The sequence below is a fragment of the Athene cunicularia genome (assembly GCF_003259725.1).
Source record: "Athene cunicularia isolate RWA chromosome 4 unlocalized genomic scaffold, athCun1 chr4_part3, whole genome shotgun sequence".
Lineage (NCBI taxonomy): Eukaryota > Metazoa > Chordata > Aves > Strigiformes > Strigidae > Athene > Athene cunicularia.
Genome location: NW_020799100.1, coordinates 11,592,249 through 11,615,389, shown reverse-complemented (window position 1 = coordinate 11,615,389; position 23,141 = coordinate 11,592,249). Strand labels below are relative to the sequence as shown.

The 23,141-nt window shown below is 44.4% G+C and overlaps 1 protein-coding gene across 3 annotated transcripts; it reads left to right on the top strand.

Annotated features, from left to right (window-relative positions):
• Positions 1 to 9: 9 nt before the first annotated feature.
• On the top strand, positions 10 to 22,762 carry VAMP7 (vesicle associated membrane protein 7). Of its 3 annotated transcripts, none has more exons than XM_026848282.1 (8): positions 10 to 136; positions 6,631 to 6,789; positions 9,994 to 10,051; positions 10,643 to 10,780; positions 15,657 to 15,747; positions 16,349 to 16,416; positions 18,415 to 18,507; positions 19,211 to 22,762. In XM_026848282.1, the coding sequence occupies exons 2-8, from the start codon at positions 6,644 to 6,646 to the stop codon at positions 19,277 to 19,279; spliced, it is 663 nt and encodes a 220-aa protein (XP_026704083.1). In that variant the 5' UTR covers positions 10 to 136; positions 6,631 to 6,643; the 3' UTR covers positions 19,280 to 22,762. The 3 variants fall into 3 exon arrangements, with proteins under 3 accessions (XP_026704083.1, XP_026704082.1, XP_026704081.1); XM_026848281.1 differs by lacking the exon at positions 10 to 136 and adding an exon at positions 3,771 to 3,945; XM_026848280.1 differs by lacking the exon at positions 10 to 136 and adding an exon at positions 3,771 to 3,949.
• The last annotated feature ends 379 nt before the right edge of the window (positions 22,763 to 23,141 follow it).

Below are 23,141 nucleotides of genomic sequence, written 5' to 3'. Positions count from 1 at the left end.
ACAGGGGGTAAAGGCCGTAGCCGCTGCGCTGCATTAACCCCGGCGTTGCTGGTGTCACTCGAGGCAAAGGCTTGCGTGGATTTTAAAGACTGGATAGTGATAAATCGTTGCAGTTAGGCTTGTGATGGGGGGCGCTGTAAGTAAGCATGCTTTAGGGTGTACATGTTGCCTCTCTAGAGAGCTGTGTGTTTAATAGCTGTCATATTCTGTTTCTTTTACCCTTCTAAAACATGTTATGCAGCCTTCTAGAAAAGGTGATGCAGCTGGAGGAAAAACTGGGTTAATCTTACCTAGCGATTTGGTTCTGTGACGTTGAAGTGGAGGTACCTGAAGTAAGCTGTGTAGGTGAGAGGAAGCAGAACTTCTGTTAAGTTGGTGCATGAATGCCGTGCTTCACAGGCTTAAAATGAACAAATAAACTACAAGGCTTAACGTTGGAATATCCTTTAAAGTAATAATAATTTGCAGATGCTGACCAAGGGTTAAAGGGAAGTCTAGACTACTTTCTGCTGAAGTCACCATACTTAAACGATCTTACTGCAGTCTGGCAGTTTGTGACTTGCAGGGTTGCAACACCTACACTTATTTCATGTTTAAAGCCACTAGTAATGTGATGCCCCTTGCTTTCCATAAAAAAGGATTGCTGGAAGTATAAGCAGTAACCTCCTTCATCACTTGTTGGCACTGAGGCTGTGAATCTTCTGGCCAAGAAGAAGGACTGATGAGTCCCCCTCAGCTACCAGGTGCTGACAGGATGGGCACAGTTTTCTGGGTTCAGTTCTTGCCCCAGCTGTCTTAACTGACATCTGATAGTTTATTCTAGATCTTCAGTGAAGTCAGAGCAACAAACAAGGGATTTTGTGTCTTGCTTGAAAGTAATAAATCATCCCTGCTGAGGTTTTAAACTTCATTTTGAAGACAGCCTGTGTTTCTGACATGCTTTAAGATGCTGCAGGTTTTTCTGTGTCCTTCTGTTAAATGCCATGAGAGACTGTAGGCAGCAGAATGCTGCATCTTGCAGTGTGACTTGCAATGAGTAAATAGTCATTGTGATACAAATGCAATACTCACCTTTGTGTTTCATCTCTGTTAGCTGCCAAATGCTTCTGGCACTGCTTAAGCAGCTCTTTGGATCCGTGGTGATTTTTGAGCAGCTGAGGAATGCAGCCTTTTCCCCCTTTCCCTCCTGATTTGGAGCCTTTCCATGCAAGGCCTACCCGATATCTCTGAGTTTTTCGTTTAGGAAAGTTTGGTGTTGGCTATTTCCAGCCGTTCTGTACTGTAAGTTTAGATAGGAAGACAGTTGTAATCTCTAGGTTATACAAAGGGGTGGTTTTAATTCCTGACTCTCTTGTAACTTCTGAGGAGAGATATTCTCTAGCAGTTCAATAGATTTCTATTGCTAACAAAAGTAATACACGAGTGTTAGAGGGCTGCATGGGATACTGCTTATAGTGAGAACTATACTCCTTGTTAAATCTGTTTTGTTTCATTTAATTCATTCTGCTCAAAGCTGGGGGCAGGTTCATTGCAAAGTACATGACTATTGTCTCCTAAGTAAAGCTGAGGACTGTGAATTCACTGAGTTGATTTCCTTGCTGCTGCAGGACTGTGGGATCCCACAGCGTCAGGGAGTGTCACCTTACTTGTGGTACTGTTGAACTCTCACCTCACTAATGTGAGTTCTGCCAATGTCCAACACTAAAAGAACAGAGACTTTTAAAAGTTTTCTAAACCATTTATCCTCAGTTTAAACCTGGAGTTCTTCTACTCTGGAAATTAAGGTGTCTCTCTGCTTGAGTGGGCAGGGGGAGGGTTTGGGAATGTTTGGGGTTTTTTTTCTTTTACAGCTGCGCCTTTATGTTCGTCCTGTTCATTGAGTGACTGCAACGTGAAGAGATTGATTTCTTGATACTGGCCAGTCACCTGATTGCTCAAGGGACTTAGTCGTGTTTGTTTATTCCTGGCTATGGCCTGGTGTTGCACTGACACAGTTCTGGTTCAGTTGTTGGACTGGCCAGAGCATTGCAGATGATTGTATCTTGGTGGATCTGAAGGGATGTGATTGTAAATTCCTCTTGGTTTTGTTAGCATTGGTGCAGATCAGTGTGCTGTTGCAATTGTTCACAAATTCTTTGACATGCTACTCAGCAGATCCTCGTTGTTAGTAGCACCTGAAGAGATCAGGTGTTGAGTGAGTAGAAAACAATAAAATGCAGTTTGTGGAGTTTGCATCTTCTGGCTAATTTAGTTGAAGCTGAAGTGTAGGATAGGGGATGACTCTAAGCTTGTAGAGAATCACTTGTGAAGGACTGGACAGTTGAATATTATCTTTCTAATTTTTGGCTATAGATACTACTTTTTTTCTGGGAAAATGTTTGTGTTCTCTGCAGCCTTCTCAGACAGGAGTGAGCTTCTGTCTCTTTAATTAGGAGAAACTAGAACAGTTGCATGGCAGTTAATAATTTCTTTTTACAAGATCAGAATCAGCTGTGTGGCTGCCCTTGTCTCTGGTGTGATAAGCATTTAACTTGAGTTATCCAAGGTTTAGTTTTGTTTCATCTTTGTCTATAAACATGTTGAGTTTGGTTGTTTGCTAGGCTTCTTTTCTGCTTCAGCTTCTTCAGGTGGAGGTAGTGGGTCCTGCAGGAGGTTCCAAGGATTTACTCATTGCTTTATGTTTTAGCTCTGAGTAGTCCCCACTTCTGCTCCGTGTCCATCTGAAATGATGTTGCGAGCATTAGGCTAAAGCTCTTGGTCTCTACAGGGCTGTGGAGGGGAACCTTGTGATTAGTAACTTACTCAGCTTGTGTTTAGCTAGGGGTAGGTAAGTCTTGGCTTAGAGCACTGGAATCCCACTTTGACCCTCAGACTTGCACATCTGTAGCACTGTGCTTTGAAGAGCTGAGAGCAGCTTTTTAAGGCCAGAGGCAGCAAAGTATCACTGGAACCTGTGATTACTTTTCCTGCTCTAATGCAATCAACATGTGATTGATACAGCTATTTATGGCTGGCTTTAAAAAAAAAAAAAAAAAAAAAAAAAAAAAAAAAAAAGTCTTCTGTGGCAGGATGTCAGTGCTGGAAACACCCCAAAATGGGTTTTGTGTATGTAGGTTGACCAGTCTCCGGGCTTTTCTAGATACTGCTTTCTGGAAGGCAGTTTGGGTTTGCTGTAGTGGGGCAGCTCTAAAACAGTCCTAAAGAAGTGATCAGGCAGGCTGGTTCAGTGGTGCTGGAGGGAGAAGGCTGTGGTTGGGCTTCTGAGAAGCTTTGCAAATGACTTGGCTCTCTGCTTGTCATGTGATGTTCTTGGTAGTTCAAGAGTTGCAAGAGATGATAGGATGCCTTGGAAGCGTGTTTGTAAACTCCTTTAAGGCATTTGCTCTGAACTGGGAGTGCTGGGACTTAGCAGGCTGTTGTATAACTCTTAATTCCTCTTGTAGGAGAAGAGCAGTGTGGTGAGCAAAAGAAGCCCTAAAGCTCAAGTCCTGTGAGAGTCATAACCTTGACCGGGGCTGGAAATGGTTCTGACTTGGTGGGCCGTCAGCTTTGCTGCTTGAAAATATTATTTGCTCTTCATAGTATTTCTACCTGGAAAAGAGATCCTGAACTTCTCTGAAGTGATTCTCAGTGTTATGAATTACTTTATTGAGTCAGACTGAAGGTGGGTCTGGCTCTGTGGTGGCTGGTGGGATGCCTGAGCAAGAGTGGAAGAATAGAAGAAACTCATGATAAAACTCTTAGGCTCCAGCGAGTGGCTGCTTGAGTGATAACTTGTTTAACAGTGATTGTTTTTCTCCATAACCTTGTGAGTTACTTTCTGAACTCATGTGAACTTTTCCTCCATGAAAGCACATGCAAAGGAGTTTCAGAAGGTGCATTGTGTGAATAACTACTTCCTTCTGCTGGAACCTGTTCTTGAACTTTCTTTTAATTTTTTTATTAGTGAGTAATCATGACTTTCTTCTCTGCTTTTTATTCTTTCTCCTTGGGTATCTTTGCACCGAGGAGTTTCCTTAGTGTGAAAGGGGGAAAACTGTTGCCCTTGCTTTCCCATATTAGGTAACTTCAATATTTTTCTTTAGGTAGACACAGACACTACTTGAGCATAATAAGCACCACCTGTTCTTAAAGATCATCTCCTCTTTAGATGTAAAAGAATTTGGTTTTCTTCTGCAATGCTGACAGGCCAGTTGTGAGCCTGCAAGCCAGCATACCTGTAACTGTGGGAGGAAGCAAAAACAAACTTAGCTGTTTGTCACCTGTTAGTACTGACATTTTTAAATGAGCTGGAGCTTGCTTCGGTCTGGAAGTGAGGGGGACAAGGCAGGGGAATGGCTGCTTGCAAACCCCAATTCCTTCACTATCTGCTGGTCTGGGCACTCTTCCCCTCTCTTCTTCCTAACAGGCTTTGTGCAAACATGTCAACTGGATATAAATCCTGTTATTTAAATCCCTGAGCCATGTAGAGGTGAGGCTGGCACCAAGGTGGGAGTGGTGGATGGGAAATGAGGTGCATGAGAACTTGGACACAGTAATTAAGGACAAGGGAAGCTGTCATATCAAAAAGAGCAGCAGGTAAATGCAGCAAGTTGCCTTTGTTCTGAAAACTGGTCTTGCTCTGAGACAGTGTAAACAAGAAACAAGTTGTGCAAAGCAGCATGAGGGGCTTGGTAGAAATGAAGGGCCATGTGTATGAGTCGGAGGAGTGCCAGTCAGGAGGAAGCAAAAGCAGAAATCTGTTTGGGGGAGCTGCTGCTGAGTGCTCTGGTGTTTCCTCCCCTCTCTGGTTACTGATGCCCTTTTGTTGTGTTACTGATCAGGAAGAGCAAAGAAGAACAGCTTCTCTGGGAACCTGCATCTTGCATGATGTGAGGCTTTGTCTGGGGTGTTCTCCCTTCCCCTTTACTGGCACTATGAACTCTCTCAGGTTTTCTAGAGTGTGCCTGGCTGGGTGCTCTCCTCTGAAGCAGTGTCCTTTGAGACCTCTTACTGTTCTGCTGCCCCCTTTGCTTGCTGTGACCCCTTGTCAAACTCCTCCTTTGCTGCCTCCTCCCTTCAGCAGTGCTGGCTCTGAATACCTCAGTGCTCCCAGGTAGTTGTAGCTTAGCCATGTAGTCTATTGTTGAGCTCTTAAAGCTGTGGAAGGTTTGGGACACTACCTGATTGTTGCTGGTCAAGCCCGAATCTGTCAAGCTCAGATGGACTAAGTGAGCCCCAATGCAGCGGCGTAGTGATTGTAGCTCAACTTCATGGCCTCATTAACAGCTCTGCATTCCTCCATCACCTCTTCCACTGTTGCTGTGATCATTTGTGCATCAGTTTGCATGAAAGCATAAGCTCTTCAGGGCAGATCTTTCTGCACAGTGCTCAGTAGGACCAACGCCTGATACAGAAGAGATCGATAGGTCACTTCAGTCGGTGCTGGAAGGGTGGAAAGTCTGGCTGGGCATAGCCTGTGTTCAGTCTTTCTGCCTGTGGTCTTCGGATCCTGAAGCTAAACCGTTGCTTTTCTGCTGTTTGTACTTATTTCTGGGGAGGTCTCCAAGCTACTTGGTTGTATTGAAGTAGGTGTGTGATCTTTCCAGCCAGAATGCAGACATTTCTAGACACAAAACAAGGCAGGCAATATGAGGGCGGTCAACTGCAAAGTGAAAAATAAGATTTTTGGGTATTGCAGGGTCAAAAGTCTTCCCTAAGCCTTTCCTAAGCAGAAAAGAGGCTTATGGATGTACTGGATCAGCCGAGCAGATGTCACAGCTGTGGTCTGACATGTGGTTTCACATGTTAAGTCTTGGGTCTGTCAGTAGATTAATGTGGTGATACTTGAGCTGATCAAGTGTGTCCCTTTACATGACAGCAGGTGTGTTTTTTCCAACTCTGGACACTTCACAGAAGTCTGGCCCTGAAACACACACACACACACACTGTGACCTGTCCTGTTTGATATGTATGCAAGAGTGCTGGCTTGTAGAAATAGTGTGTTGCTGAGGGTAATCAGTTTGCAAATGTGCTGTCTTGCTTTGAGAAGTGCAGATTATTACAGAAGTCTTGGGACAACATGCACTTAATGAGTGCCTAGACCGTTAAAAAGGGGATGTGTATGGTGTGACTCTAAGCAAGTGGTGGTTTTTCTACTTCAGTTTGATAGCAATCAAAGCAAAAGGCCTTACCCCTAAACAGTCATGTGTTGGGGGTGGTGGGCTTGGTCTGTATAATGAGCTGTTGTTAACATAGCTGCAAGACAGTTACTTCCTTTCTGAACTGGAACTTGCTGGTCACAGGCAGCTTTTTCAGTAGCAAGAAAAAACTTAAGGTCAGTTGAAGAGCAAAAAAATGTACTAATAGCTGGAAATCTAGGTGGAAACAAGGTAGGCAAAATCCATTATGGGATCACAGACTGTAGGACACAATGTAGTTGCAGTAAGAAAAAACCTCCCAGCAGTTATTGTAGTCTTGGTGTCATTCAGAACAGAACCTAAAAGAGGAAATGAGAGAGGTTTTCTGATAATGGTATCCTGTCGAAGTATTGAACAAGCCTATGCCTATGCCATGAGAGAATACTGTTAAGATTATGATGCTTTTTCTGCCAAAGAACACGAGTAATTCTTGCAGTGTTTTTATTTCCAGGTAGTGTGAAGTCATGGCTATCCTGTTCGCTGTTGTGGCGAGGGGCACAACCATCCTTGCCAAACATGCCTGGTGTGGAGGAAACTTCCTGGAGGTGACAGAGCAGATCCTGGCAAAAATACCATCTGAAAACAACAAACTGACCTATTCACATGGGAAGTGAGTAATGTTTCTCTTCTCTTCTGGGTATGGGAGGAGAGACTAGTGAGCATGCACGAGGATAGGAATAAATGGAGTGTAGCCAGACTCAGATTTGGCTGTGTTAGTATGCTGATTGAATGTGCAGTCAGCACAATAGCTATTTTATCCCCCCCAGAATTTTGCAGCATAACCAGGATTTGAATTTGGATTAAGAGGTTGATATGAAATCAAATTTTCTATTTTTATACAACTCCAGAGTGAGTTGGAAGGTGCTCAGCTGTGAATATTAAACTGTTGGGAGTCTTTGGTATTTGGCTTGTGGAGTCTTTTGCTGTATTTTCTGAGGCTTGAACATGGCTTTAGGTAAAAATACCACCTTTCTCAGATGACTTGTGGATCCTGGTGGCTTTAAGTCATGCTGGCATATGTTAGAGTCATCCTGAGCTATCACAGATCCTGTCTGTGGGACAGAAGGATTTTTCCCAGGCTTGGATCTCGGTCAGATCTCGGTCAGTGTTGATAGAAGGGAGGGATTAGATGTTTTTTATTGCCTGAGACTGTTGACTGACTGCACATGTAAAGTAGGTAAGTCAGTGTGCTGGTGTGCAAACTAAAGAAAGAACTCTGGAGAAAGCAAATTTAGAAGTGTTGGACCCTACTTCAGTTCCATCTTTGGAATTGGCAGTGTGGTTGGATTCTCACTGTTGCTCAAGCTGTTGTGTTAAAGCTGATTTTGGCTGCCTGAGGATTCAGGAGATAAAAATTGGTGTAGACTTCCCGCATCCTTCCCTGGCTTGGGAGTACTAAATGTCCCTGGGGGAGAGCTTTCTGAGGAGGCTGCCTGCCCTGAAGTCTAGAGTACTTTGGATGCTGGTTTTTTTTTTTTCTACTGTAATTTTAAGGGTACAGTTATTTTCTTTTGTTTTAACTTTGCTTTGGTGCTGTTCAACCAACTGCAGAGTTGAGTTTCAGGAGTGCCATAGTGCTATTTTTATAGATGAAAACTTGAATTGTGGTAGAGATGGCTTTGTTCTTCATTGGAGAACACTGAGATAGGTAACTAATGCATCTGTACTTGCAAAGCATGCTGCAAAGTGTACAATATTTTTCTTGTTACTGTTTCCTTACTGAGGATTTAACAAATGTAGCAGAAGATCACTGCCGTTTGTGGTTGTTCTGCTTTGCATTGTGCTGTTAAAACATACAAGGTGCCATTCAGCAGCTCTGGGTACTGAGCTTAGCATCAGTGTGTCTCCTGCTAAAGTTAGTCTCTTCTGACAAGTCTTATATTGGTGCTTTTTCTATGATTTGGACAACCACCTCTTTTATCAGAATCTGCCAACCCTGCCTTCCCTCTAAGAGATGGGTAGAAAGAGTTCCTAGCCGTCTGTTTGGGGGATTGAATATTTTCACACACCCATGCTTGGAGCTGGCAACTTCTTCCTGCTGTCGGAAAGCAAAGTTTTTTGTTTGTGGAGATACAGAATAGCTTTATTCTTTTTCCTTTGGCCGTGATAACTGGGGAAAACGTGAAAGCTGTGAAGCTGAGCACAAGGAGTTGCTATTCCTGTCTGTAGGGTTTCAGGGGTTGTCCTGCCTTGCTAGGGTCCCAGCCTGCAGGGTGGAGAATTGCCCTGTTATCTGTCTGTCTAGGATTCCTTCTCCTTTTCTGAAACAGGAAAAAACTTGAGTTTCTTTTAACTTTGTTTGGACTACTTAAACTCATTTAATGACTTCTTTTTGTTTTTAAGAAGAGCTTCTGTGTCTTTTATATAATCTTAAAGGAAAACCAGTCCTCTAGCATCAGGAGTTCTTGGGGTTATTCTGTCTCAGCTGTTAAGATTCTCCTACAAGCCACTGAGGAGCTTGTAAGGTAGTACCAGGCAAGCTTTATCTCTCTCCTCCAGGAAGGAGGGGCAGTAGTTGTGGATATGCAGGGATTTTTTTTTTTTGTGAGAACAGACCTTCAGGGCAGTAAACTCTACTTCTAGCCCATCCCTAAAGCTTAATTCAGTGTTGTCTTATTTATATAATACAGAACCTGAGTTTGAAAGCTATTGAGCTGTGCCCATAGAGATCTGTACAAGGCAATTGCTGTGCAGCATGTTCATTAACTTGCTTTTATTCTGGACTTTGTACAAGGGTCTGCATGCTTACTGGGAAAACCTTTTGGAAATACACAGATGTCAAAGTGAAAGGATACACAGTTGTTTTTTTTAGAGAAGAAAAAAGAAGTATTCATGTGGCCTTTTTGCAATTCTATTCCTATTCTGTCCTGCTGTACTTGTCAGAAGAATACATCACCTACTGGAGCATCAAATAGTGGTGAGGGGGCAGTATAATAAAAGGAACAGCTAAAGCCAGTGAGTTGAACTAGAATGCTCTGATCAGTTCTGGTTTGGGTTTAGTTGTGTATAAACTAAGGGTTGTTTTTTTTTCTGGTGGGCCTAAAATAACAACTTGGATTTATTTTAATAGGAAAATACTACTTTGAACTGGTTTGCACTGTTTTTCAGGATACTGAGGGTTGCTGTTAACTAACACTGGTGTTCACTCAGCACCACCAAAGGCATCTTCACAAGAATAGTTAACCTAGCCACATGATTTGAGCCTGTTAACGTGATTATTGTTCTATCTAATTCATTTTCTGCTGTGGTTGCTTTTGTCTCTTAGCCTTTGCGTTGAAAACCGAAGGCAGCGCAACCCACTGGTTATACGAAGAAGGCTAAAGAAGCAAGTCACTGTGCGAGTGGGGGTCACTTAAAGTATTATCTCTCTGGTCATTCTGACTGCAGCTCTCATCACATGTGAATTAGTGCATGGATGCTTGTATGCACATTGATTAGGATTAGATAAAAATCTTACCCCTCTGTATCCTGTTAAGGTTTGATTCTTATAAGTAGCTGGAAGAACATGGAACTAAGATAGTTTAACAACTAAATGTCCCACAAAGTTTTTGCTAAGCATGGCATGCTGTGCAGTATGTGAGGCCGGTGATTCTTTTAACATGTAGGCGGTCTCTAATTCAGTGTAGGTTATAGGAATGGAGACATTCACCTGAACAAAGGGGTATGCTGGCATCTGTGTCATTTGCTGTAGAGTAACTGGAATTTGCTCTTCTACTTCTCCAGCCCTTGAAGGCCCTGCAGGCAGCAGTGTGTTCTAGATTAGTCCTGTGGCAGTTCCAAATGACCTTTTTTTTCCTTCCTTTCTTCTCTGCAGTTATCTGTTTCATTACATCTGCCAAGACAGGATTATATACCTCTGCATCACAGATGATGTAAGTATTTTGGTTACAGCTGTTGCACAGACAGGATCTTTGAAGGTTTGGGCTTTTTTTGTAACTGTATGTAAAAAAAAAAATCAATAGTGGGTGCTAATCTGAGGTGTCTTTATTTTCCATTGGAATTACTGCTTGTGTTGTCATTCACATCAGTTATAGCTTTGAAGTCTAAGCCTGGAACTCAAATGCATATGAGTAATTTTGAGGTTAAGTTTCTCTCTTAGCATCCCCAGTGCAGTAGAATCTAGATGTAGAGGCTAGCCTTTAATTGTCAGTGAAATATGCATAATACTCCTCAATTCTGGAAGTGTTGAAGCAAAAACATCTCCCTCCTTGGAAGAAGGTACCAGGAACAGAATTAGAACTATGGATACCCCAGTAAAGTCTGCTGCCAAATGACGTCCAGGAGGCTGAGGCTGAAATCTGGCTGCTGTTCAAACCCCAGGATGACCAGTCAAATCCCACAGTGCAGCGTGCCTGCTAAGAACTGATAATTACAGTTTCTCTACAGCTGGCTACATACCCCATTATACTTCATTATTTGTGACTTGATACAGCTCTGGACATGGTCTGTTCTCTTCCTTCCAGGACTTTGAACGATCCAGAGCCTTCAACTTCCTGAATGAAATCAAGAAGAGGTTTCAGACCACATATGGCTCAAGAGCACAGACAGCCCTTCCCTATGCAATGAACAGCGAGTTCTCAAGTGTCTTAGCTGCACAGCTGGTGAGATCTGTTGCTAAATGGGATTTCCCTAACAAACCAAACTTCTCCCCAGGAATTCTCCTTTTATTTTCTTACTTGGAACTGAAGCACCATGCTGAGTCTGGGTATAAAGCCAGGGGAGTTGGCTGTTCTCCCCACACTTACCCTTCAGCTGGGTTGCTTCACAGTTTTGGTGTTAAAAATGAGTTGGGGTTAATAGTGATGCATTAACTGTTTGTACCAGGTAGCTGTGCTGGAGATTAGATCTTAACAGTAACATTTGAAATGTCAGCCTTAGTCGGAGCTGCCCATCTAGTGTGAGCTAACATCACTGTTGCTAAGAGCAAGACAAACAGACGTTACTGTTTCTGTTACACTCAAGTCCTGAAGTTTAGTTTCTAGTAAACCCTAATGGCCTTTCACTTCTCTCCTCCTTCATAGTAATTTCAGTGGCATACTGATGGAGTGTGACAGAGTGTTTGTTTGTGGTACTGCCTCCTTTTCAGGAGAAAAGAAAACTGGGCTTGGATTACAATTAAGTGCTGTATACAGAACCATGGTAGACTCCAGCTTGCACAGAGGCTCTAAGGGTTTCCATTCCTGAGATAGGCAGGAGGTTAAAGAGCAAGATAAATGACATGTGAAAGGTCCCACATTCTCTGAGTTGAAAATAGCCTTGGAACCTTCCAACTGCAAAATTAAAAGTGTGAGGGTTTTACAAAAGTGAGAGGAATATCTATTTCACCCTCAACTTGCCCTTTTCAGCTGCGGCTTCAGTGGTGTTTAGGGTGATGTTGGATTCCAAGTCTGGGGGCTGCAGGAACTGTAGTCTTTGCAAGATGAGTTCGTCCACTGGTATGATTCCAGTCCGGAAGGAAGAGGAAGCCCATGTCAGTGGGGTCTGTGCAGGCACTGAACAACAGCCTCTGAAGGGTGGGGGGATGGAGCTGTGGTACGGTGCAGCGCTGCAGGCTCAGGTGTGCTGAGGAAAGCTGCTGCCAGGGAGCTGCCTGCAGCAGGACATATCTTCTTGCCCACTGCTCTCGTGGGTCCTGTACCAGGTAACAGCTTGGTGTCTTGGCGGGGCTGTAGTGGCGCCCCTGTCCTGCGGTGTGAGATGGGAGCAGTCTGTCCTGCCTTTCCCACTGGCATCGTAGCATGTTGCTTTCAGTTGCTGGAACTGGATGGCACTGCTGTCCTGATGTGTTCTGGCTTGTGCTGTCTGATTTTATTGTCTCTGACAGCTCAGCTAGAGCCAAGTTCTGACTGTTGTTGTTAGGGCACATACAGAACATTGTCCATCTCCTTTTTAAGAAATTTCCAGGATTCAGAAGACTCTATTCTAGCTTCTCTCAGTCTGTTCTTGGACTGCTGAAAGGAAAGATTGGGCTGGAATCTGATTCAGATGCAGAGTGTTACACACTTATTTTGCTTCCTAAAGGAATCTGATAGAGCCTTGATGCTACCATCCCATTTTCACAGAAGTGCTTTGCTTGCTGTGTATTCTGTTTGAGGTGTGACAAAGCTCATAGCTGCCAGATGTGAGAGATTTGAAATAGTTGTATTGCTTTGTATACGGGTAGAGCTTCTGAAGTATTAAAGTGCACAGCATAGTGTTTGCATTTCCCTTCAGCCCTCTATAGAAAGATGCATTTCTTAATGCGGGGTTGACTTGATGTGTAACTTGGGTCTGCAAACAACACCCTGCCCTGCTTCAATGGTGGTTTTATTTTTTGTGGGGGAGAGGAGGAGAAAGCAAAGAGCAGTTGCTCTAGGTGTGGAATTGGGCTACTCTTAAAATATGAGCTGTTCACGTAGTGGGTGTGTTGCTGTTAGCACTTTTCCCTGGTGTTTGGTCTGCAGTGGTATACTTACAGCACCTGCAGAGAAAACAGACCTGGGGAAAGTGCAGGACTGTTGCTAGATGTAATGTCAAATTTAAATTAAGTCAGATGGAAGATAGAGAAGGAATAAATAACTGCTCTGCAACTCATATTATCGATAGCTTTATTAGTGCACAAAACCTCAGGCTATACTGTCTACAAGGAAGTTGTTTTGAATCTTCTGTTGAAGACTCTTAAGAGTCCTTAGTTGAATACAAACAACTTCATAGCCTGAGCAATGTTGTTTTGGGGTTGTGTTTTGGGATTTTTTTTATTTTTTTTTTTTTTTTTGAGACCTCCCTTGAATTAAAGATGTCATGTCTTTGGAATATTGGCTTTCAGAGCTTGTACACAATCTGTATCAGGGGCAACGACCACTGGTGCTGTACATGTGGTGTAGGAGGTTCTCAATTTGCTTTACTGTGGCTGGTGAGCATGTTAGTGCTGTTGCTGTTCTCTGTGAAGGGCTTGGCTTTTTTCCTGCTGGATTTACTGAAAGTTTGGTGATACTACAGGCACAGCTGGAGAGATCCTTTGCTGGTGACCCATGAGCATCTCTTGCCTGTAAGTGTAGGTTGCACTACGGTGCAACAGTGGTGAGGTGCAGGGTGAAGCCAGGACTCCGAGGTGGGTGAAGGATGTGCACTTGCACTGTTGCTGTGTGAAGTTTGTAGTGGAGTTTGTGAAAGGAGCCGTTTGGTGCCCTCAGTGACTAGTGGGCGTGATTTGGAGCATGTAAAGTTGCACATAGTTCATTGCAGAAACTGTTCTTCAGCTTATGCAGCAGATAGAAAGCAATGAATAATAATGCTAGTGTGGCTCCAGAAGGGCCCAATGCATTGTGCATAATAAGTTAGATTAACTTCCTATGTGTGATAGGACTGAGTTTTACTTCTCCGCCAGGCTTTGATATGTGGAGATTGAAACTTTATGAAGTGATGACTCATCAAATTGTAAGCTGTTCATGGTGGGAATAAGCTTAGTGAATTGCCTTATCGGAAGAGCCAGGCAGTCTTCAGAGCCATGGTGCTGATACTGCTCTATAAATCCCAGCATTTACATTTCTCTATACCGTAAGAGGAGCTGCCTACCTTGGCTTTTGCATACTGATGGAAATCCAGGAATCAAATAATAGAAGTTAAGTGATGACAGAAAGCTCTTCCCTCAAATGGCTCTAAAACTTGCTGAGATGAGCGCCCTGCTGACCAAACTTTACATGTAGTAGAAGAGCAGGACTGTTATCTTAAATGATTCCTGTAACTTAAAGAGTTGAAATAGTGTGAAGCTGAGGGTGAAGGAAGAGATCATGTGGCAGTTCGGAGATCATGCTACAACTCAAGTGTAGCACACAGATAATACTGAAAAGGGAAGCTACACTCCCAGTAAAACCAGTGACCAGTTTTGATAGCATGCCAGTTCTGCACCTTTCCTAAAAAGAATAACCTCTGAGGAGAAGGGTCAGAGGAGCTGTCACATTGAGTGCTATAACCATTAATTATGACCTGAGTATTTGGGTGATGTTAGTGTTAGAGACTCTTGCTTCCCATGTTGTCAGAAATGGGTGCAAATCAAACACTTACTCAGAAGAAAACTGTGGTCTAAGTAGCCATGTGGGTGGTTATGAAATAGGGCAATCGGGATCTTGTCCTGGCCTCTGCTGTCAGTCTCCTTAGATGGTCTCTTGTTAAAGTGGAGATGCTTTGTGAAGGTCTTCAGAAGTGATTGTAAGGGCTACAAGTTTAGAGGTAAATAATGGCTTATCTGTGAGCTTTGATATGGAGACCTATTTCCCTGGGTGAAGGTGACTTAAAGGGAGCTGGAGCTAACAGTGTTTGGCTGCAGAGGACCTGTGATAAGAGCAGTGACTTAAAATCAGTCCAGAAATAGCAAAATTTGGTTATTCAATGCTGACAGCACCTCAGTTTTCCTGCCTTTGATTCTGCAAACACTGTGAGACTCCTTTTAACCTGGGGATGGTGCTAGTGCTTCTCTCGCCCAGCAATCTGAACTGTGCAGTCACCAAAGGTTTGCTTGTGATCCCAACACCTGAAGAACAGTCTTTGAGCAAAGTCCCTGTTACTTCTGAAGGGAAGAGAATGAAGGGGAAGGGCTGATGGGAGTGGTGCGCAGGTTAGCAACATGTCCTGGTTTTTGGCTTTCTTGTGTGAGACTGCAGAACGGAGTGTGCTTCTGTGGGTATCCAACAAGCTAGCAGGGGAGCTTGCTCCATACAGACACCAAGCATGCCACTGGGGTATCTAGTGTGTGCTTTTCCCACTTGCTGTGATGCACCAGAGGGATTTGATACCAGCAAAGCCGTCAGACTGTAGCTAGGAAGTGGGATGTGAAATCCTTCTGGGTGGGTCTTATATGCAGCGGACTGGCTCCTGGCTGCTTGTATCCTCTCCACAGAGAGCAATTAGGCAACTCAAACTGTCTATCTTCAACATCTGGTGTGGTGTTTCCAGCTCACAGGCCCTCCTCACCTTTGCTGGAACTCCCTCTGATGCTCACCCATGGAGATGGCTGCATGTTCTCTTGCTTGTGAAGTTGGAGGGTGCTCTTGACATGTTCTAGAGCTAAGTAGAGAAGGTCATGGGAGCGTGCTGTCTTCATAAATAGTTCAGAAATTATGTGTGAGAGTGGGACCACTGATAGGAGCCAAGGCATTTAGTGAACCATATCTCACAGATTCTTGCCTTAACTTTCCTTCCTTGCTGCCAGTTGCTTAGACTTTCAAAGGGGGTTGTTATTTATGGGCACTCTGAAAGTTGCAGGCACTTGGCTGCCTTTCAGCTCCTGCGAGCAGGAGCAGGTGGGCATGTGTGATCTGTAAGTGGCTGAGAGGGGCAGATTTGTGTCTACTACCCACTTATAAATGTCTCTGGTAATTTGAAAACTCACATTTATGTCTGTGCTGTCCTGCAGTGACCAGGAGTTGCCTTTTTTTGTCTTAAGGAACTGAAGTGCAATGTCGAGGGTCCCTGTTTTGACTGACTATTCATTTGTTACAGAAATACCACTCGGAGAGTAAGGGCACTGACCAGGTGGCAGAGACGCAAGCTCAAATCGATGAACTTAAAGGAATCATGGTTCGAAACATAGGTATCTGCCTTCCCTGCGTGCAGAGCTCTGGGCCGGAATGGCAGTCCCACAGGGAGAGTTACCAAGAGCGAAGCTGATGATGGGGCAGCTTCTCTTGCCAAAATGAACTGGTGAAGAAGGGGCTGGGGGAGCTCTGAGTTTGCAAAATTGCTTGCATTGAGCTTGGCTGAGGGTGGTGTGGGTGCGAGGAGCACTGTTTGAGATGAACTTCCACTGTTTGTGGTGGGGTGAAGCACACTCTGAATTTGGTCTGTTGGTTCACTGTGGTTCTCCTGCAGCTGATGTGAGGATAATGCTCCTCAGTAGCTTTTTCTTTTTGGTCTGATTCTAGTTTGGATTTTGACAAGTCTGACCACTTCAAATCTAAGGTTAGATCTGGAATTGATCAGAACTGAGTCGGGTTAGTCCCAAAATGTAGCCTGTGAGATGTGAGACTGTTCCTTAAGTACTGTGCCTGGCAGTCTCTGAAAGGGTGAGAACTACTTGATGTCCAGTAAGCCCCTGCCAGGAGTTCCTGGCTTGCAGTTGGGCTTGGGTATTGGAAGCAGCTTTTTGCACTGGGATTCTACCTACAGATTTAGATTTTTGTCTCTTTCTCCAGACCTTGTGGCACAAAGAGGAGAGAAGCTGGAGTTGCTGATCGATAAAACAGAGAATCTTGTGGATTCGGTAAGTCTGGGGAAGAACTTAAAAATGGGAAATAGTGTTATTGCATCACTTGTGCTCATCAGGGAGCAGTAGAGGTGAAGATCAGCATCTAGAGCCATTTTTTAACAGACTGAAGCATTTAGATCTACAGGTAATCCTTCCCTGTGTCAAGACACAAGTCCTGTCTTATTCCCCCCACTCCCTATTGCTGTTTCACAAGCTGCATCCTGGTCCTGCAGCTCCTTTAAGAGAATGTAGGTATCCCCAGTGTCTCTGTCCTGGCAGTACTGGTGGGGTTTGTGGGTGACTGCTAAATACTAGGCTGCACTGCTGGCCAAATGCTTTGCTCCCAAGGACCCACTGCCTGCTGCCCCATCCTGTTAAGGGACAGTCTTCAACTTTCTCCTGTTTGCTACAACTAGGGCACAGGCTAACATGCTGCCAGCACGAGTGGTGGTGATTCTTGTCCTCATCTCTTGTGCCCAAGGCAAGGAAAACCCACTCTGTCTGGAGTAATAGGAAATCCAAATGTCTCTAAGCTGGCAAAAAGTATTCATGCTTTAGAGAGGTAGTAGAGATGCTGGAGCTTACCCAGTAGGGAATGCTGTCCTCCATCTATCAGGTGTTTAAACCTTACTGTTTCCTCAGGGGGTGGGAAGAAGCTGTCTAACTTCAGGTAATGCTTTAGACAAATGGTCTGGAATTCCTTCGGCAATTAGGCTCAATTCCTGCATGAGCTCTCCCAAGGTGTGTTGATTCTTGGAAACCATGTAGAAAAAATGAAGGAATAGCATATGCCTCTAGTGTGAATGTCTTACAGCCCGATGGCAAGCGTCCTAGGAGATCCAGGGCTGAAGGTCTCAAACATCAGAGTAATGGACTGTTTTATCACTCCTGTATGAGCTCTGACCATCAGAATATTGTACATAAACCACACGTTAGAACCCTCCTAGCAACAGTGGCATGGGCCCCCTTTTGGGAGGTCGATCTGTAGAAGCTGGTGGTCAGGGGAGAACTAGCCTGGGCTGAGGTGAGGGGTGTTTGTATCCAGAAGTCTGCTTCCATGTCTAGAAACTGCACGGCTGAGCAAGAGAAGTGCTCCCGCAGTACAGGTGGTGGCTGAGCATGGGAATCGGCTTGAGGTCAGAATTACAGTTCATAGGGATGCAGTTCTACCTGGTGGAGCCTTGTCTGGAAGAGTTGAGGGCTGGTTTGTGGGGAAAACCTGAAAATAACCACCAGAGTGTGCTGCTGAGTTGGCTTGCCGCAGCCTTTCTCCAGGCAGGCATAGCCTTGCATGAGCTGCTCGGGGACAGCATGTGAAAATAGGTGCACTGATACGGCTTGGTGGGTGTTTGAGATCATTGAGTGACCAAAACCTGTTCGGAGTGGGTGGAACTGGAGGATGCATAGAGGAGACTTGCAACAGGACAACGACAGGCTTTCCATAAAATGCAGCAAGCCTAAATACTGAAGGAGAGTTCTAACATTAAAGGACTTGTCTCTGTGGGACTTCTGTTAAGAGTAACAGTGTGGGTTGTCTCACTTTGGCAGGTGTATTTACGCTAATCGAGTTGCATGTAATGTGTTGGTGATTAGATCAGTAGTTCCATAAATATTTTGGAGTGCTTCAGTTCCCAAAACGTTGGCAGTCAAATGAGAACCCAACCAATTGTACTCTAAGGTAAACTAATCCTTGTGGGCAGCCTACTGACCTGGTGATCTTCTGTGTTTAATTTTCCCAAGCTGAGCATGGGAAGGCACAACCCTGGGCTGGTTCTGGATTTACTCTTACACTTTACTTATCTTGCCTCTGAAGTAGTGTGGGATAACTTTCTCTTGATGCCTGTTCAGTTTTGTATTAGTGTAACTGCAGGAGTTAAATGGCTCTGGAAGAGGTAACGGCAGTGGTTTGGGTTATTAGGGAGGTAGTAGCTGGGAAAAGCCTCTTCATCTTCAGATGTAGCTTCCTCTGCAGCAGGTTCAGGAATTAATTACTTGTTTTACTTTCTCTTGTAGTCAGTCACTTTCAAAACTACCAGCAGGAACCTTGCTAGAGCCATGTGTATGAAGAACCTCAAGCTTACCATCGTCATCATCATTGTATCAATTGTAAGTATGGAGCACAATAACCTTTAGCTCTTAAGTCAGGCTTAACTACTGGAAAGTGCCAATAGCATATTGCTGTCTTTAGAACTGCAGTACTCATCTCTGTGCCTGGAAGGGCCTTAGCTGTAAAACAGGTGTTTTAATGGTCTTGAGTGAGGAGAGACAAGCATTGTGCCAGGCAGCTTTTCTTGTCAAGGCAATAGGAAAAGCTTCCCAGACAGTTCTGTCTGCCTTCTACGTGCCTTGTCATAGGCAGCTGCCTTGCTAGCTCTGTTAGAAGCGGAGGTATTGGGTGTATGGCTACTCTGTCTGTAATGGCTTTTTAGGCCTTAGTCCTTTTGGTATCGTGTTACCTAACTTTGAAGTAGCTTTTCTCACTGTGATGATGTACCTCCAGCCTGTAATCAGTGCAAACAGTGCTAACGTGAGGATGCTGAAGTGTAGTTGCAGGTTAGATCTGTGACGTGCTTTGTCACCATCAAACTCTCATTTGTGTCTTGCTGGAGGACAGTTCTCATCCCCAGATTGCTGCAGGGATGTGGAGGAAGCGGCACTGGCACAAAGCTCCGTGGGGCATTTGATGAGTTATTTAGGGCTTTGATAACCGTGGGCTTCCAAGCTTGTGTTTGGATTGCCAGGCCAATCAGCAGTTGACAGAGTGACAGAAGTGTAATTCTCTACTGAAGTGGCTGCTTTCTTTCTCCAGGTTATCATCTATATCATTCTCTCGGCTGCCTGTGGTGGGCTTGCATGGCCAAGCTGTGTGCAGAAGTAACTGGAGGCAGCTGGTGCTGGTCACTTGGAGATGAGAATCACAGGAGTGTGAAGAAGCAACCTACAGATAACTCTTAATCTTTCACTACTGACACCTTCTCATTCTTCCATCCCTCCAGGACTTCAGACTTTTTTGCCTTATCACCCCAAACAGGCCCAGCTGGTCACTGCTCTGCAGCTGGACCCTCAAGAATGGCCTGGTTTAAATTACTTGAAGGGATGTTTTTTGTTTATTTTTCTGTCCCAACTACAGCCTTCTTAGCTGGGTGGGCAGTACGTCCAGCTCTGGAGGGTTATGTGCATGCTCGCCCGTGTGTCCGTGTAGCTTTGCACTTCCATGTGAGCGTGCGGGTGAACAGTACTGCTAGCAGCTGTCCTACCCTGTGGGTGGTGGCAGAGGGTCGTTCAGGGTGGACTGAGCCAAATAATGGTGGAGGTACAAGATCAGTGTATGTGAATTTCCACTATCTACAAATATTGGAGATCCAGGTGCCTCTCCCTGCATGTCTGGCCTCGAGTAGTGTTTCAATACATAGAGGTTGCAAGTGTAATAGTGGTAGCACCAAAAAGAATGGCTTTTGGGCTGGGGCTCTGTGTGATGGAGGTGCTGTTTCTGGATGAAATCTCCCTGTTCCTGGAGGTCTTTCTGCAGGTGGTAGGAGGGTGTTGGGTCACGTCAGCATTTTGAAATGGCTGCCTCTTCATCCTCACTTCTTCCTCATCTCCCCCCGCCTTAATTTGTGGCTAAATCAATACAGTAAAGGAGATGGTTGTGTATAGTTAAGGTTGCAGTAATGTATCTGCTTTCTCATGTTATTTCTCCTCTTCTTCTTTTGAGGGTGGACTAAAATGAATACTAATGTTATCACTTTGCTAAGGTGACATTGGGGGCCAATCTGTTGATCTGGCTTGATAAGGTGTCAGGTAGCTGCTGCTTGTGCCTCTACTCAGAAGGTGTATGCTAAAAACTGAGGACAGAAGGGACAGAAGGTTGGAGCTGAGGGATGGTTAATTTCTCTATTGTCTGAAGAAAGGTTCTTTCAGAGGGTGTAGTAATGTTTACTCCTCTGAAAAGAAAAAAATCAAACCCCAAACCAAACCCAAGGCTAATAACCAAATGTAGGATCAGATGTGCCAATGACATGTGGCTATTGGAGGACGGGCTCCTTGGCCTACTCCTGGAAGCAGTGACTGCTGTATTTCTGTCCTAGGTGGACATCAGCCATCAGGCCAGTCCTGGTGGGCAGGAGCCAAAGCTGCTGTTGCGAGGGGTGTAGGGACTTCTGTCTTGCATCTCACAGGCTTTGTCCAAGAGAAGGAACAGAAAAACTGAAAGCTCATAAAAGCCTCAGATGCTCTGCAAAGGAAGCTGCATCTCCTTGGCCCAGGGAAGTGGCTTCTGATGGTGGAAGCTGCCAAGGTAGGGGAGGCTTCAATGGTGACTTGACTGGAGCATGGGGCTGGTGCCATGGGCTCACTTGTGCCCTGCAGCATGGGCTTGCCCCAGGCTATGATGCAAAGCTGCTGCTCCTTCACATGCTTTTTTTTCTTGGTGTGTTATGCTGACCTTGGAGCTTTCCAGCAGCTGCCAGATAAAGAGTTCTTCCACAAACTCAGATGCTTATTTGGATTTGTCTTCTACTAGGCTGAAATTTAACTAAGAGTAACCAGATCGTGATATCCAGAAGTGTCAGTGGTTCTGCTCAGCACTGTGGGCACTGGCCTCTGTTATCCTTTGTGTTAATTGAAAGCTTAGAGAAAGACGTCCTTCCTCTTACCTCCTCCTCCTCCTGCCATCCCCAGTTCAGTGTACAGTTGTGCATGTTTTAGGCATTGTTGATGTTACTGTGTTCATTTCTATGATTTGTCTTATGTACAAATACTTTTTAAAGAAAATACTTCCTTTCCTTTTAAAGGATGCACTGAGGCATTAGTGTAAAAACAAAGGTAACTTGATTTAAATAAAATTACTGTACAGAAAGATTTCTTTTAGTTCTGTGAAAAGTGGGTCTAGCACTAGATATAGTTTAGGGAAAAAACAGTGTGTAGCTGGGTCTGTGGGTCACCCTGTGTAACACTGTGCTCCAGGCTTGGTGTCACCCTTCATGGCTGCTTGGAGAGGTCATGGGTGGAAGTCCTGCTGTGGAATCATTTCCATAATGGCTGTGTAAAACCTCTCAGCTTTGGGAGGCTTTTGACTTTGTTTCTTGTGTCATGACTTGACAGGAGCCTGTTTCTGGTGGTGGAAAGAATCTGCTTCTCCCTGGTGTGAACTTGGTGTCTATGAGTGCCTGGGACAAAGGGATGCTGAGGGACACGGTGTGGGTGGGGAGGATATGAAAGGAGGATTGAGGACACAGGCAGGGGAGGATGTTACTACTGGGAGCCTTAAGGAAAGTCTATGGAAAAACTTTTAAAGACACTTTTCAGTGATCTAAAATCCCTGTCTTGAGGGAAATCCCCAGTGCTGGATGCCTTTCCTCTTTGCTAGTTCTAACTGGGAAGAACCTGCTTTGCTAGAAGAGGTTATTGCACAGACTGATTCACTGCTCCCTGTCTTGCACTGGAGTCTCGCTGTAAAAACACTGTAGCCTTTCATCTACCTCAGGAATGTTAAATGCTGATGTTGTATTAGGTTTTTGAAGCAGGCTGATGCATCACTATGAGGGAATTGGATTTCCTCTTAAACTTGCAGAAACTGAGTTCAGTTGATTGTTATCTTGGTTTGAGGCAAAGCTGCATTCTAATGATATCTGCTAGGGCTCAGGATGATGTAGAATATAAGAATCTGATGGAAGATCACTTGGTGTGAGAACAGCTTAGAGAAATGAAAGGATAAAAGTTAATTTAACATCTCATTAGTATGATAGTTCTTGCAGAGCTGGGTTTTGTGATTAATGTTCCTGATCTATGGCCCAAAAGCAAACAGGTGGCCCTCTCCCCAAGGGGGACAGCCATCTTCAAGTGCTTGTCCCTCTCAGATTGGTATTTGAAATGCCCAGGAATTCAAGCAGAAGCTAACATTGGAAGAAGGCCCTGGTTAACCTTGTTGCTTACTTTAAAGTCTCTGTGTATCCAGATCTGTATTGCTGTAGACATCCCTTCTCCAGTTCTTCATAGAAACAGGATCACATGCCTGATAAGCTTTAACTGGAATACAACCTTGAACTATTTAAACATTTTACTTTTCCAGACAGTTTTTGTTCTTTACATAGCATTAAATATCTGTTAGGCATCCACTAAATAGTAGCAGCTGTCTCAACTTAGGAGGCTGCAGAGAAATGCACTGCCTGGAAAATGTACCTCTGGAATATAGACCATATAAAGACAAAACTCTTAGAGAATAAACTCAAATAGAGAAATCAAACTGAAGTGGAGCTGGTCTTTCCTCCTTCTGTACATAGGGAAGGTAAATAAGTTCAATGGGACTAGGTTCCAGCTTTTCCACAGGCAGAAATATTTGCCAAGAACCTTCTCCATAAAGCCTCACCAAGACAGTGCTGTAATCCTGCAAAGCTCTATCAGGGGGTAGCAAGCAGCCTATTGGTGTAAAACTGGTTGTCTGACTTGCTTAGGGGAGGGAGGTGTTTATATAGCCCCAGCTCCATCTCTGCCTCTTCTCTCAAATGTAATGGTGCTCATAACCTTGGCCCTTTCAGCAAGATTTACAAAGCTGAAGAGGGTTATTTCAACTTCAGGAAAATAATGGTATACAGCTCTGAAGTTTGTAGTAAGATACTGATATTCCTTAGAATGAGCAAATGGAATTTGACAGGAGAAACCCTTGCTACTTTTCAGTTACTGGCTTACAGGTGCATCTCTTGAGGTGACCAACCCACCCTTGGTCTCAAAGCTTCCACCCC

What these genes read in the sequence shown, in the direction of transcription:
- VAMP7 (XM_026848282.1), top strand. Translation starts at nt 6,644, where the DNA reads ATGGCTATCCTGTTCGCTGTTGTGGCGAGGGGCACAACCATCCTTGCC. An exon ending in ACCTCTGCATCACAGATGAT is followed by an intron (nt 10,052 to 10,642) that starts GTAAGTATTTTG and finishes TCTTCCTTCCAG; the next exon opens with GACTTTGAACGATCCAGAGC. An exon ending in GTGTCTTAGCTGCACAGCTG is followed by an intron (nt 10,781 to 15,656) that starts GTGAGATCTGTT and finishes CATTTGTTACAG; the next exon opens with AAATACCACTCGGAGAGTAA.